This window comes from Lotus japonicus, chromosome 3 (genome assembly GCF_012489685.1).
Source record: "Lotus japonicus ecotype B-129 chromosome 3, LjGifu_v1.2".
Taxonomy (NCBI): Eukaryota; Viridiplantae; Streptophyta; class Magnoliopsida; order Fabales; family Fabaceae; genus Lotus; species Lotus japonicus.
Window position 1 is genome coordinate 94,505,319 of NC_080043.1, and position 13,158 is coordinate 94,518,476.

General features: G+C 33.0%; 1 protein-coding gene and 1 long non-coding RNA gene across 2 annotated transcripts; one reads left to right on the forward strand and one right to left on the reverse strand.

The window, feature by feature from the left end:
• Positions 1-341: 341 nt before the first annotated feature.
• Positions 342-6,030, reverse strand: LOC130747673 (nucleolin 2-like). Its single transcript, XM_057600679.1, has 18 exons — positions 5,871-6,030; positions 5,729-5,777; positions 5,001-5,152; positions 4,680-4,913; positions 4,327-4,572; positions 4,091-4,201; positions 3,772-3,891; positions 3,602-3,679; positions 3,496-3,528; positions 3,276-3,359; positions 3,141-3,185; positions 2,965-3,053; positions 2,774-2,891; positions 2,312-2,400; positions 2,138-2,228; positions 1,922-2,013; positions 1,439-1,737; positions 342-589 (listed from the first exon to the last, which is right to left on the reverse strand). Exons 1-18 carry the CDS (start codon positions 5,901-5,903, stop codon positions 558-560), a joined length of 1,995 nt encoding a protein of 664 aa, XP_057456662.1. The 5' UTR covers positions 5,904-6,030; the 3' UTR covers positions 342-557.
• Positions 6,031-8,681: 2,651 nt separating this feature from the next.
• On the forward strand, positions 8,682-9,986 carry LOC130747675 (uncharacterized). Its single transcript, XR_009022453.1, has 3 exons — positions 8,682-8,899; positions 8,966-9,020; positions 9,135-9,986. It is a non-coding gene; the product is annotated as an uncharacterized LOC130747675 (long non-coding RNA).
• The last annotated feature ends 3,172 nt before the right edge of the window (positions 9,987-13,158 follow it).

The following is a 13,158-nucleotide window of genomic DNA, read 5'->3' on the forward strand; positions in this document are numbered from 1 at the left end:
GTTCGAAGAAACCTATTATATTCTATTTTAATGACCACCGAACATACAAAAAACCTTAAATTTGTCAAAGTTTAAGATAAATTTTAGAAAGTAAACATGCCAAATTTTCAACACACTGAAGAACCAAAACCAAAAGCCAAAACCCTCGGTGTGTTTATCAAAGTAAAGTGGATCACATTTTCTTCATTGATTAAATGTGTTGAAAAGTGAGTTTATGCACACACTCCAAACCACATTAAGGGTAGAAAGCATGCTTATAGAAGAATCAATAGTGTTCCCAACAAGGTGAGGTAATAAGGAACAAAAAATTAAAAATTTAGGCATACACCTTAAGCAATATCTTTCAAGCAAAATATCTATGGCATTTAAGTAATGAGGCTAAAATCTGCTGAGTTTAAATAGCCACAGGACTAAATCCATATTATCCAACACAAAAATTTCCCAATACTCCATACAGTAATCATCTCATACAATTATCAAAACTGAGGATAAAAAACTAATAGAAATTTAATAAGGAGTAGATATAATAAATGCTGCAAGGAAGCCAGCCAACATCCCTAGTCCTCATCAGCAAAAGTAGTCTTCTTACCTAAAATTCAAAGAAAAATCAACAGTCAGAAAACAATAAAATAAAGAATTAGATGTGTAAATTATAGCAAGGGTGCGGATAATCAGTAAATCACAAATGTTTTCTAATGTTGAAATTGATATATCCCTTATCATATGTATGTATTAAATAGGTTTAACACAATTTCAATATGAAGAATGTCCATGTGAAAGGATCATAATCCACATAATATAATTGAATATTGTTTAGGAAAAAGAGACATGTTTTTGTTTTGCTTGTTATGTATACCAAAGTTGGATCATTACAATAATTTATGTTAGTCAAAGGAGATAGGCTTCAAATTATACCAACATAAAACATGAAAAAAAAAAGAAAAAAGAAAAACTCTACATTAAAAATAATAAAAATAAAAATGTCTTGTCAAGTGGTTAATACTTGTCAAGAATACATGTTAAATTTAAACATAAAGAAATTGATGAATTGCAAACGTCAAAATACTACGTATAACTTTCAAAAAGAATTGTGAAGGGTACATTACATTGAAGATGTGATTATCTAAACAAATGACCAATTGAAGTATCATTGCAATACAAAGTCCTTCATACGTCAAGGTAAATGATCATTTAAGTATGATTATTAAGCAAAATGTTGTTTTATAATTAAAAAAACAGGGTTATTTATGAGTTATTATAATTAAATATAGATTATTTACGATTTCATTTACGATTTCACTTCATTATATTATATACTGTCTCCGATCTCACTAATTCAATTAATGGTCTAAATCTTATAACTTATAAGCACTGCATATTGCAAAACCAAATGAACAAAAAACAAGCCCAAGGAATACTAAATATAGATGAATTATACCTTCCGCTCTTAAGGGTGTTCCACGACCACCCCTTCCACCGCCACCTCTTCCACCTCGGCCACCTCTGTCCCCACCACGTCCACCGCTACCAAACCGGCCTCTGCCACCACCACGTCCACTGTCAAATCGGCCTCCACGTCCGCCACCACTTCTTCCACCTCCACTTCTACCGCCAGAACCTTGATTATCTCTAGGTTTAGCTTCATCTACTGCCAATGTAAAACCTCCAAGATCACTATCATGAAGTTCTAGAGCTTTATTCACACTATTAGTGTCAGAGAAGTCCAAATAAGCAAACCTGTAAATAGGGGGAACAAAAAAGTAAGACCCTGCCATTGCAAATTGGTAATGGAAAATGTATGAACATTCATACGAAATGAATGAAACAAGGAAAGCAGGTAATCATTGGCAGAGAAAGAAATAAAACTAGCAAGAGCACATAATATTATGTATGCAGCATCAGAATTGTGCAAAAAACATACCCCTTAACATTCCCAGATTCAAAATCCTTAGGAACTGATATCCTAGTAATTTCCCCACAAGAACCAAAATGCTCCTGCAGACTAGATTTTATCTGAAATAAAGAAAGCTTAATAAGTTGCAATAAAAAATTAAGATATCTGAATGAACAATTACATCAAACAAATCATGAAATGAATTTGAGCTGAAGGACCGGTTAATAAAACAAACAAAATTACATCATCTTCCCCTTGGAATTTATCAAAGCCCCTCACAAATACAGTTTGAGACTGGCCTCTTCCACCCTTCTGGAATGAGTTGTTTGCAGCGCTACAATGAGTAGGAAAAAGAAAATAGAATAAGTGGCAGCACATGATGATAAAGTAGGAGTAAGATGTGTAGAGAATAATTACCCACTGTTAGGGGTATATGCACCCCTTTCCCGAGCTAAATCAAGCCGAACAGGACGTTGCAGCAGTTCTGACCCATTATACTCAAGAGCCTATCATTTAAAAAAAGACAAATGAATGAGACATACACAAAATCGATGAAGCACTGTACAGCATAAACAGCACATAAATACACATTAAAATGGTGGGGCGGGGCATGGGAGATAAGACCCAAAATATTCATTACTCAAGCATAAATTAGAATGCAGAGATAGAGAAGAATAGTTCCTTGAATAACAAAAAAACCAACATATTGTTCAGAATAAGAACAGAATCAATAAATCCCTACAATGAAAATCCTAGAAATAAGAATATTTCATCAAAAAGAAATGTTTTCCAACTCAAGCATATCTGAGAAATTTATAGATCAGCATATATCTAAATTGTTTTTGAGGAGGTCAATATATTAAAAAATTGAAAACTCACACTCTGGGCTGCAGCTGCTGTTGCAAACTCAACATGTCCAAAGCCCTTAAATCTGCCATCTTCATCTGTTGCGAGACGGACATCAACAACTTCTCCACAATCTTTGAAGAAATTTTCCCTGAACAATTACTAAATTAGATAAATATTAAACAAAATAACTGAAAAAGCGAGTGAATGGGCCAAATACATACACATCAGATCGCTGCACACTAAATGACAAGTTCCCAACAAAAAGTGTCTTTGACCCTTCGTTTTCTGTCTGCGCAGCTGGGGTTTTAGGCTGCAAGAACACAATAATTAAATCATATCACTGATTTGAAAGCCTTATAAATAGAAAAGTAAACAAGGAAAGGTGTCAATTATATACAGCATTCTTTCCAGATGAGGCATCAACCATCTCAACATCTTTAACCTGGTGATCACAAAAGAGGATTATATTATTACAGAAAACAAGATGAATCAAAATAAACTTGCCATAAGATTCATAGAGTAATAAGATTACTTTTTTCTGGGGTGTTTTGGTGGATTTCTCATCTTCTTCATCACTATCCTCTGAACTGTCGCTCTCATCCACATCCATCTTATCCTGTTAGAAGACATCACAAAATTTTAGTTGATTACGAATAGAAAAGTGAATACCCCTACAGCCAATCAAGTTTCCATATCAATAAATAAGTTTCACGTTATGCAAACCAAATTCCAGCTAAAACACGTAAACGCACCTTTTTAACCTCAGAGTCGCTGTCAGATGAGTCCTGTAAAAAAGTTGATTACAGAAATTACTAACCGCAAAATGTCAAAAAGTTGAAACCAACAAGATCTATATACCTCATCATCTGAATCACTACTAGCTGACTTCTTAACAGCAGAAGGCTTGGCCACAGTAGTTGTGGCAGGCTTTGAATCCTGACATCCAATTACATGATGAGAACATATGATTTCAAAAATTATTTCATAAATAAAAAGATGATTCCTTGCAGCCAATAATCCAAACATACATTTTCTTCATCAGAGCTTTCACTTGATTCATCATCTGAGCTTTCACTTTTCTCAACCTTCTTAATTGGAGCAGCTGCAGGCAGTTTTTTGGCAACCTTAGTGGCAGGTTTTTTCTTGTCCTGGTACCAGAAAGACATTTATGGTGATTTAAAAAGTAATTAAAGAGTAAATAAAAACAAATACTTGCATCTTATGAGCTACTAGCAGACATGGAGTCTGAAAACAACAATACTTTGGGGAGTAAACTTCATGAATAACCCTACTTTAATAAGACAAAAAAAACTTGATAACAAAACAAAAATCAGAAACATGACTTACGTCATCTTCATCAGAGGAGGAATCAGAATCAGAACTATCAGAGTCTGCAGCCCCATTCTTGACTGCTGCAGGGACAACCTTGGAAGGAGCTGACACTTTCACTGCAGGTTTCTGAGTACACAGAATGAATGTAATGCATGAAAAAAGGGAATAATAAACATAACAAATAATTATCATTACACGGAAATTTAAGATCTTATTGATACCACCAAACAATGAATAATCATAAACAATACCTCATCTTCCGACTCTGAGGACGAATCATCAGAACTGCTTTCCTCCTTTTTCTTTTGCACTGCTGGTTTCACAGCAACTTCTTTCTTAGGTTGTTTGGCACTCGGTTCATCCTCCTCAGAGGAGTCATCATCCTCTGATTCAGAACTTGAGCTGGGAGCAGGCTGGGCTTTCTTTGCCGGGGCAGTCACAGAGCCATTCTTAGCAGGTGCCTTTTTAGCAGGAACAGCAACTTTTGCAGCGGGTTTCTGAATCCAACAAAAGAAAACCATGAAGAGAGGCAATTATAACAAAAATAAAAATTGAAAAGTACATTAAAACACATAATTAATGATTCCTATGTGCAATGCAATACCTCATCATCAGATTCAGATGAAGAATCTTCATCTGATGAAGAATCTTCATCTGAACTACTTTCCTCCTTCTTTGGAACCACTACTTTGGTAGGCTTCTTTGCAATCACTTCTTCTTCTTCATCAGAGGAGTCTTCATCAGAAGAACTTGAGCTGGGAGCTGGCTTGGCTTTCTTTGCTGGGGTAGTACCATTCTTCACAGAGGTCTTCAGAGGAGCAACCTTGGGTGCAGGTTTCTGAGCCATTACAGAAAAAATAATCAATACACGACATGAAGTTTAACATGACTATGTAATAGACAAATAAATAGTCAATTACAATACCTCATCTTCAGATGAAGAATCATCATCTGAACTACTTTCCTTCTTAACCTTCTGCAACTTTGTTTCCTTCTTTTGCTTTGCAGCAACCTCAGCTATCTTCTGCTTCTTAGCACTCACTTGCTTCTCAACCTCATCTTCAGCAGCCCTCTTGGCTGAATATCATAATCAAAATAGACCAAGCAAACAATCAATTACCAGAACCCTCATTTAAAAAAATACATACACATATCATCAAAACTCTAAATGGCCTCAATAGTTTGGCTAATAAATCAATCACCAACTTCCAAAATAACTAAAGAAATCAAAGAACCAAGTTTGAAAACTCAACTGACAATTCATTTTTAATAAATTTCAGCACATCCATTGATAACAAATAAACAACCTCCATTATTTCAAACACATAAAAATAAAACTAACATGTAATTTTTTGAAAAAGCATGAAGTAAAAGCTGTCTGCACAACCATGGATAAAACAAAACAAAAAAACACCATTGTTAAGAACCCGTAAACAAAAAACCAAAATTTGTACAGGCTGCAACATTTTTCCAGAAAATCAAAACATGAAGAAAAAGCTGTATGCGGATCAATAGATAAAAGATAAACAATCTCCAATACTTAGAACCCATGCACCAAAATAATTAAACAAAATTCGTACTAGACATTAAAATTCATTTTTCAAAACATGGAAGCATAGCGTAGAAGCTGCAAAATAGATGAAGATGAAATACCCTTCTTAGCAGACTTGGGCGCCGCAGCTACAGGAGCAGCAGCTTCAACCTTCAAAACAACGAAAACAAAAATCAATCAGCAAAAACAGAGCAATGGAAGAAGCAAGAGTAAAAACGTGATGAGAGATGGAAACACACATACCTTGGTGGCAGATTTCTTGCTTGACTTAGGCATCTTAACTCGAAGCGGCGATAGGAGGAAGAAGAAGAAGAAGAAGAAGAAGAAGAAGCTCTGCAAAACCCTGAAGGGAATTAGGGTTTTGTGAAATAGCAGAGCTGAGAGCTTGTGAGAGAAAAAGCTTACGGCTGCTTCGGGCTTTATACGTGAGTCTCGGTGAGGGGTTAGGGTTTTGGGCTTCGCGGCGCAACCAAACCGGGTCACTACTCGGTACTCACTAGTGATGCTGTGCGTTTTGACTCCTTTAGATATTTTGTATCCTCGTCACCACACATCATATACTTTTTTTAGTTTTTTTTTTTTGGTGTCGGCAAATAACATGATATATTAAAACTAATTTATTTATTAAATTTAAAATCGTATTCTTATTTTTTATGAAAATAACACATATTCTTTTTTTTATTCAACAAAAAAAAAACTTCTTTTGAGGGACGAATTAAAGAGATAATGACTGAATCTCAGTGGATCGTGTTAGCAAGGTCACTCTGCTACTTAAGCAGTTTGCAAAGGATTCTACTCGTCATTTGATGGAAGTTGCGCTTCAAGGCGTCCCGCAAGGTGCATCTGTGTCGCCATCGGCACGTGTCTTTAGGGTCATAAACTCTCTACTACTGGTCGGCAAACAAACAATGAGTACACGCATCGCTATAGCCCGAATTCTGAGTTAGAGGCGTTAAGTCATAATCCAACGCACGGTAGCTTCGCGCCACTGACTTCTCAAACAAGCGTGATGACCAATTGTGCGAATCAACGGTTCCTCTTTAACTGGGTTGAATTACGACACTTTCATCAATAAGGTAAAACTAACATGTCTCACGACGGTCTAATTCCAGCTCACGTTCCCTATTGGTGGGTGAACAAATCTTTCTTCCTACTACTGTAACAAAAAAAAACCGACAAAAAGACTTCTTATGAAACTACATATCTTTTATATTCATTTTTTGAAACTGATTTTTAATGCATTAAGAAGATACGGTACGGTATGCACGAAAGTTAGTACATCAATCTGGATCAAGGAAACAAACTCTTGAGGAACTTTCTTAACCCATGAAAAATCACCAAACGGGGGAAAAAGTTGGTTAAATTATCTTGTCTATTGTGGAGTTGTATGTTTTACGAAAAAAATATATTAACAAAATTAAAAGATGAATTAGATCATAAAAATCGCGAATATCTGATAAATAAGAACGCCCTCTATAAGATATGTTCCAAGCCTCACACAAGTGCAATTTGTCTCAAAGGAGACCCAACGAAAGCAAATACCATAAGTCAGAGAAAGAGCTAAACGAAAGCGCATAACCTCAACAAGCACATGAGAGAAAATTCCAAAGGAAGTTGAAGTCGACGCCGCGATGATCTTACTACTCACATGCTACCGATAAAACCAAAACGAGTTGAGCTAGATGCGGTGATAGAGCATCAAGATTGACTTTCACCACACCTGAAAAGGGTCGTGCCCACGCTAAAGGAAGCTCCACAAAAACTAGCCGGACTGGGGGATTGAGCCACAAAAGAAAGACGTAACACAATTGTTTCCTTTTGGAAAAGTCGTGAGGTTGAAATATTTGGACGAAGACCGAGCCTCACCACTCAATGTAATTCAATTGAGTGTTGCGTATCAATGTGTTGGAGACTGTATTTATGAACTGAAGTTTTTTTGTAAAAAGGGGATGCAAATCGATGAAACCCACCCTCTTTTCGGCAGGAGAGTAAGGATGATGGGACCATGCGTTCTGGATAACGGAAAGAAAACACCGAACTTGAAGGCCAAAACAGTAGCCTAATAGGACAAACTCACCAAGTCAAAAGCATAAATAGTTCTAATGCAATACCGAAAATAGTGTTTCTTGATAAATGTCATGCTTTGTGCAAGAAAACGCCTGAAAATGTCTCAAAATAAAAGAGATAACAAGATACTTAAGTAATAACTATCTCAGGTAAAAAAAAAAACTATCTCATTTGTGAAGGCCAATAAACATAGGTTAATCTTAAGAAATCAAAACAAGTTTCATTGCGAAGTTTGTAACATGCAAGATTTAATTTCGGTTCGTTCATTTCTTTCATAAATTATGATGTCAGATGTTGAAGAACTAGAAAGAGAATATAGGAGTGAAATTGCAATTGAAATATAAATAAAGTTATTACAACAAAATGGTTGGGGTGACAATAAAAGTTAGTTGCGCTCCTTGCTCGGGAGGAATATGAGCATTAGTTCAGATGTCTAACATTAACTTAATCTTCATAATTATTTATACCCCTCGTATTATGCCACCACCCCCTTTCCCAAACTCGTATTTCCAGAAAATCTATTGATGTCACCCGCTTATATTATGTCACCACCCTATTTCCGAAAATACCCTCGTTAAATGTTACTATGTTCTACTAAAAAATTGTGAAATGCAATTTTTTTTCTATGCATCGGAAAATTGTGAAATGCAATTTTCATAGTTATGTACCCCAAATACATAAATTTCTTATTAATTTTTTAAAAAGTAATAACGTCGCTTGAAATTGTAAAATTACGTTTTGAAAAAATAATACTACATTTTTGTATTCGTGGTATGTAAATAGTACATGGTACCATTCTGCAATTTTTTTACATTTCGTAAATTAAATTAGTATACGTACGAAATTACATTCCATGCTTTAATCAATATCAATATCAATATACTTTAAGAAAATAAACCCCTCCTGGGTGACGTGTCAGCTTCTCAAATTTTGGCTTATTTTATGTTTTCTCCTCCTTTTAAAGTTACCGCTCCATCTCTTCTTAATTTCCTTCTCTTCATTGATTTTAAAATTTAAACTGATAAAGGCTGCCAAGGTCTGTACCAATTGGAAAGAGAAAATTCTATCTCTTCCAAATTTCAGATTTTCGATCGTACTGCTCACTCATGCTCAATCCCTATCTTTTCTTATTTTCCTATCTCTCCTTTTCACTTCATCACTTCTCTGCTTGAAGAACAGTCTTCTTCATCTTCTGCACCCATTCGGTTAGTTCCATCTCCTCCCTTCTTCTGCTGTGTTCAAGTTTTAATTTTTACTTCTCTGTTTGTCAGGAAAACGAAAATCAATCTGTTGTTCTTCTTCCTCGGTCGTCTACAACGAATCAAGGTTTGATTTTTATTATTTTTCTACTATTTCATTCTCTCTTTTGTTCTTCTTCCCCATTATTTTTCCCTATATTGAGTCTTTTGGTAGCATATTTTGGAATACTGTTGTGTGCAGGGGCAGATTCACCGCCTGGCGAGCTCGGGCCTATGCCCAGGCTCTAGGGGAAAGAAAAATGAAATTCTTTGGACAAGCTTCTCTTTTGGCCCCAAAATAAAAAGAAAAAAGTGGGCAAAATTGGGCGGTGGGTGAGGAGATCAAGGTGAGCCAGTGAGAGAGATAGAGAGTGAGAGGTGAAAGCTTGAAAGGCGGTGGGTGGAGAGTGAGAGGTTTCCATCTCCAATTTTCATTTATCCTTTCCCTGAAGTCTCTGTTTTGCTGATCTGTTCTCTTTTTATTTTTTACTATTTTGGGTCGGTGGGGCAATAGGAGGGTGAACAGAGGAGAGAAAAAGAAGTTTGATTTTTTGTCTCTGTTACAGAAAGTGAGAGGAAAAGCTCTATTGTTTTTCTCTTGCTTTGATCCTGTTATTGTTTTGTTCTCCCCTGCTACTTACTGTTTTCCTCCTCTTTGGGACCGTGAATCTCTTAGAAAAGTTTGTTTCTTTTTTAAATGAAATTAGAATGCAATTTAATATTGAGATTTTGGAATTATTATTGTATTTAATTGAAATTTTGGGTCTCATTTTAAATATGTATTAGTAATAGGCATGATAATATCATGATATTTATTGACATTTTAACACACTGCACTATGCAAATAAAAAAAATCATGCTGCAAACACTACCGTGGCTGCAACCGCAACTGCAATTTAAAATACTGAGTCAAACGTCAGGTGCGGAAAGTTAGGTTTAGACATTGTTTTTTTTTTCATTTGGAGTGATGCAATTCTGGATTTGTTTCTCTTGCTAAAACATGATGAAAAATGAGGTTGCTTTTATTTCTAATTGCTATTTGCTCTCTTTATTGGCTCAGGTGACTTAAGGTTCTTTTTGGTAACAAACGGAAAAAAGGAACTTAAGGTTTGATTCTTTTTCCTAAGCCTATTAATTTGTACTCCTCCCGTTCCTAAATAACTGGTATAATTTTGGCTAAATTTTTGTTTCTAAATAACTGACACTTTACAAAGTTCAAGAGTGCATTTATTTATTTTTACCTATTTTACCCTTCAATTAAAACTCTTCTTAATTACCCACACAATTATCCAAGAATGAATTGTTGATGGTTCCCATAATAGTAGAGTAAATTACTTGAACCAATTCCAATGTCAACAATTACTACTTCAGATGGCAAACGAAAGGGCAAAAAGACTCGTGTGTATCCATTCCAATATTTAAACCAAATTATATAAATAGAGCCACAAATTATGTTTCAAAAATTATGGTGGGAAGCAATTGAAAATTATGGAGGTAAACACATTTTAATTTAAACTACTCCTAGAGCCAGAATTTTTTTAACATCCAAATGTATGGAGGTAAAGAGTTCAACGGTTTTTTTATATTGAAAACATGAAATATGGAGCAACCAAAAGACATGAGTAAATGGGTTAGCATAATTTTTTTAATGAACACAGATGTGAAAAGAGAATATGGAGTACGAAGGTTTATCTTCATAAATCACATTGGATATAGGAGTATGAAAATGAATACACTAAATGAGTGCAGTAACCAAGTAAGTCTCATTTAATGGTGTAAAATGATGAGAAAATTTATGAGCAGATGAGATAAAGGGTAATATTGGAACACAATGAGTAATTTTAATAGAATAATTGCATTTCTTAATAAGTGTGTAGAAACCTTAAAGTGTCAGTTATTTAGGAACGGAGGGAGTATTTTTTAGCTGTTATTTATGATTATTGCTGGACCCGTTTAAGATTCAATGTGCTACTTGGGTCCAAAAGAAATATTTTTGTACTATCATGACACTCCTTATGTAGTTGCTAATGTTCTCTCTAATTAGATAAGTATGTCACTCACTGTTAATTTCTTAGTGATATATGCATCTTATCAGGATGCTGTATTTTGGAGTCGCATGAGAAAAGCTTCTTTCAACCTACAAGTTGTTACTCTTAGTTTAGCTTCATTAGTTACGTCTAGCAACTTACTTTCACTTTGTTGTATTTAATTTTATCAATGGTTATTAAAATTACCATTATTATACATATATCATACATGTGTCAATCGCAATATTTAAAAGTGATTGTTAAATCCCTATGTTGAAAGCTCGATCAGTAAGAACAGCACTACTAGGAAAGCCCCTGGTCTTCATCACATAAACCAAAATGATTACATTTTTTTCGAAAGAAGAGAAAAATATATAAATAACAATAGAGTCATTACATCACGGCATCAAAAGCTAAACTAGAGAACAAACGGCACAAAACTGCCAGTAAAAGAAAGGAAAGTGCCAACAAGGCAAAGACTCCTAGCTACTAGGAGCTGAAATGAATTCAGCATGTAGCAGATCCCCAACAGCATAGCAGCAATGATTTTCATAAACAAAAATGCACCAAAACCTTGTACAAAATGCCCTATATTCCACTTCAGATCACCTCACACGTACAGCCAGAAAAACCATCAGTAAAACAGATAAAAACTACACCAAACCAAAATAATTACATGAAAAAATATTGATATATATTATTCTACGTGTTAAAAATATTTCAAGTAATAGTGAAAATTATGTCAAAATTAAATATATAATAATATAGACTAAATAATATGATTCTTAAATAAACTTAGTAAATATATAATTATTTGCTCAACTTATACAAAAAAAATTGAATTGTTTTTCGAGATAATTTTTAAAGTTATTATTCATAAATAAATTGGAGGAACTTACGATAATTTTTTCTACTCAATAACATATAGGCAAGCCATAAATATCTCACAAACTTAATCAAAACTTAGCTAAAGTACTTAGACTATAATATCAGCCTACTATTTATACTCTTAAAAGACACACACACACATATATATATACACACACTATATTTTAATTTCTTTATCTTTAAAATTTCAATTTATATTTAATTATAAATAATATTTTTTATTAGTGATATATGTAAACTAATTGTGATAGCGGCCCAGTCAAAGACACGGTCATGGATATAATGAAATTATTTTTTTAAGTTTAAATAAATATTTTATTTAATCAATGGGGAAAACATCTATGCTAACTAAAAATATTTTAAAATTCTTATATTATGAAATTTTATATTATATAGAGATTAGTTATATCTTTATTTCCAAATAATTTTATTAGAATTTAAATTATTTTTCTAAACTAATTTATTACTTTTTTTAATTTTAACTAAGTGATTTCATTAATCAACGGGAATATGACTAAAATAACGAATTTTTATATTATATAAAGATTAGTTTTAACTTCATTTATACAAAGTTATTTTTCGTTAACTTTATTCTAAATCTTTTTCAATGTTTAAATAAATAGTTTGATTAATCAATGGGGATATATATGTATTTTTTTTAAATGCTTACTTAATGTTATTATAAATTTAGTTTTACAATGTTTCAAAAAAAATTAGTAGTTTCACCCGCAAAAAAATACATAATTTCATTATACAATAATTTATATTTTAAATGTTTATAAATAAATAATTTCATTAATTAACGGGGAAAATATCTAGGCTAACAAAAATTATAATTTTATTTAAATTATTATATTATGAGTTTTTGTACTATGTAAGGATTAGTTATATCTTCATTTCTACAGAGTTAATTTATTTTTAAATTTTATTATAAAATTATTTTTTCAATATTTAAGTAAATAATTTCATTATAATTTTTTTCGAAAGCACAAATTGTATTGATATAAATGAGAGAAGATAAACACAACAATATACACCATTCTCAAAGGGGATAAAAAAATTATAATTATTTTTATAATTTCATTATAAATTAAATTATTTTTCTTACCAAATAAATTATTTTTAAATCATTATTTTTTAATATTTAAATAAATATTTAACTAATCAACGGGGTAAATATCTATGCTAACAAAAATTATATTTTTAAAAAAATTCTTACCTAATGAATTTTTATATTATATAGCAATAATTTATCAAAAGAAACTCATAAAAGTCTCCACACGTTATAATTTATCATAAACTTAATCAAAC

Coding starts and splice junctions, on each gene's coding strand:
- LOC130747673 (XM_057600679.1), bottom strand. CDS start 5,903: ATGCCTAAGTCAAGCAAGAAATCTGCCACCAAG. Junction 3,054..3,140: donor CCTCATCTGGAAAGAATGCT/GTATATAATTGA, acceptor GTGTTCTTGCAG/CCTAAAACCCCAGCTGCGCA. Junction 2,401..2,773: donor CAGCAGCTGCAGCCCAGAGT/GTGAGTTTTCAA, acceptor TTTAAATGATAG/GCTCTTGAGTATAATGGGTC.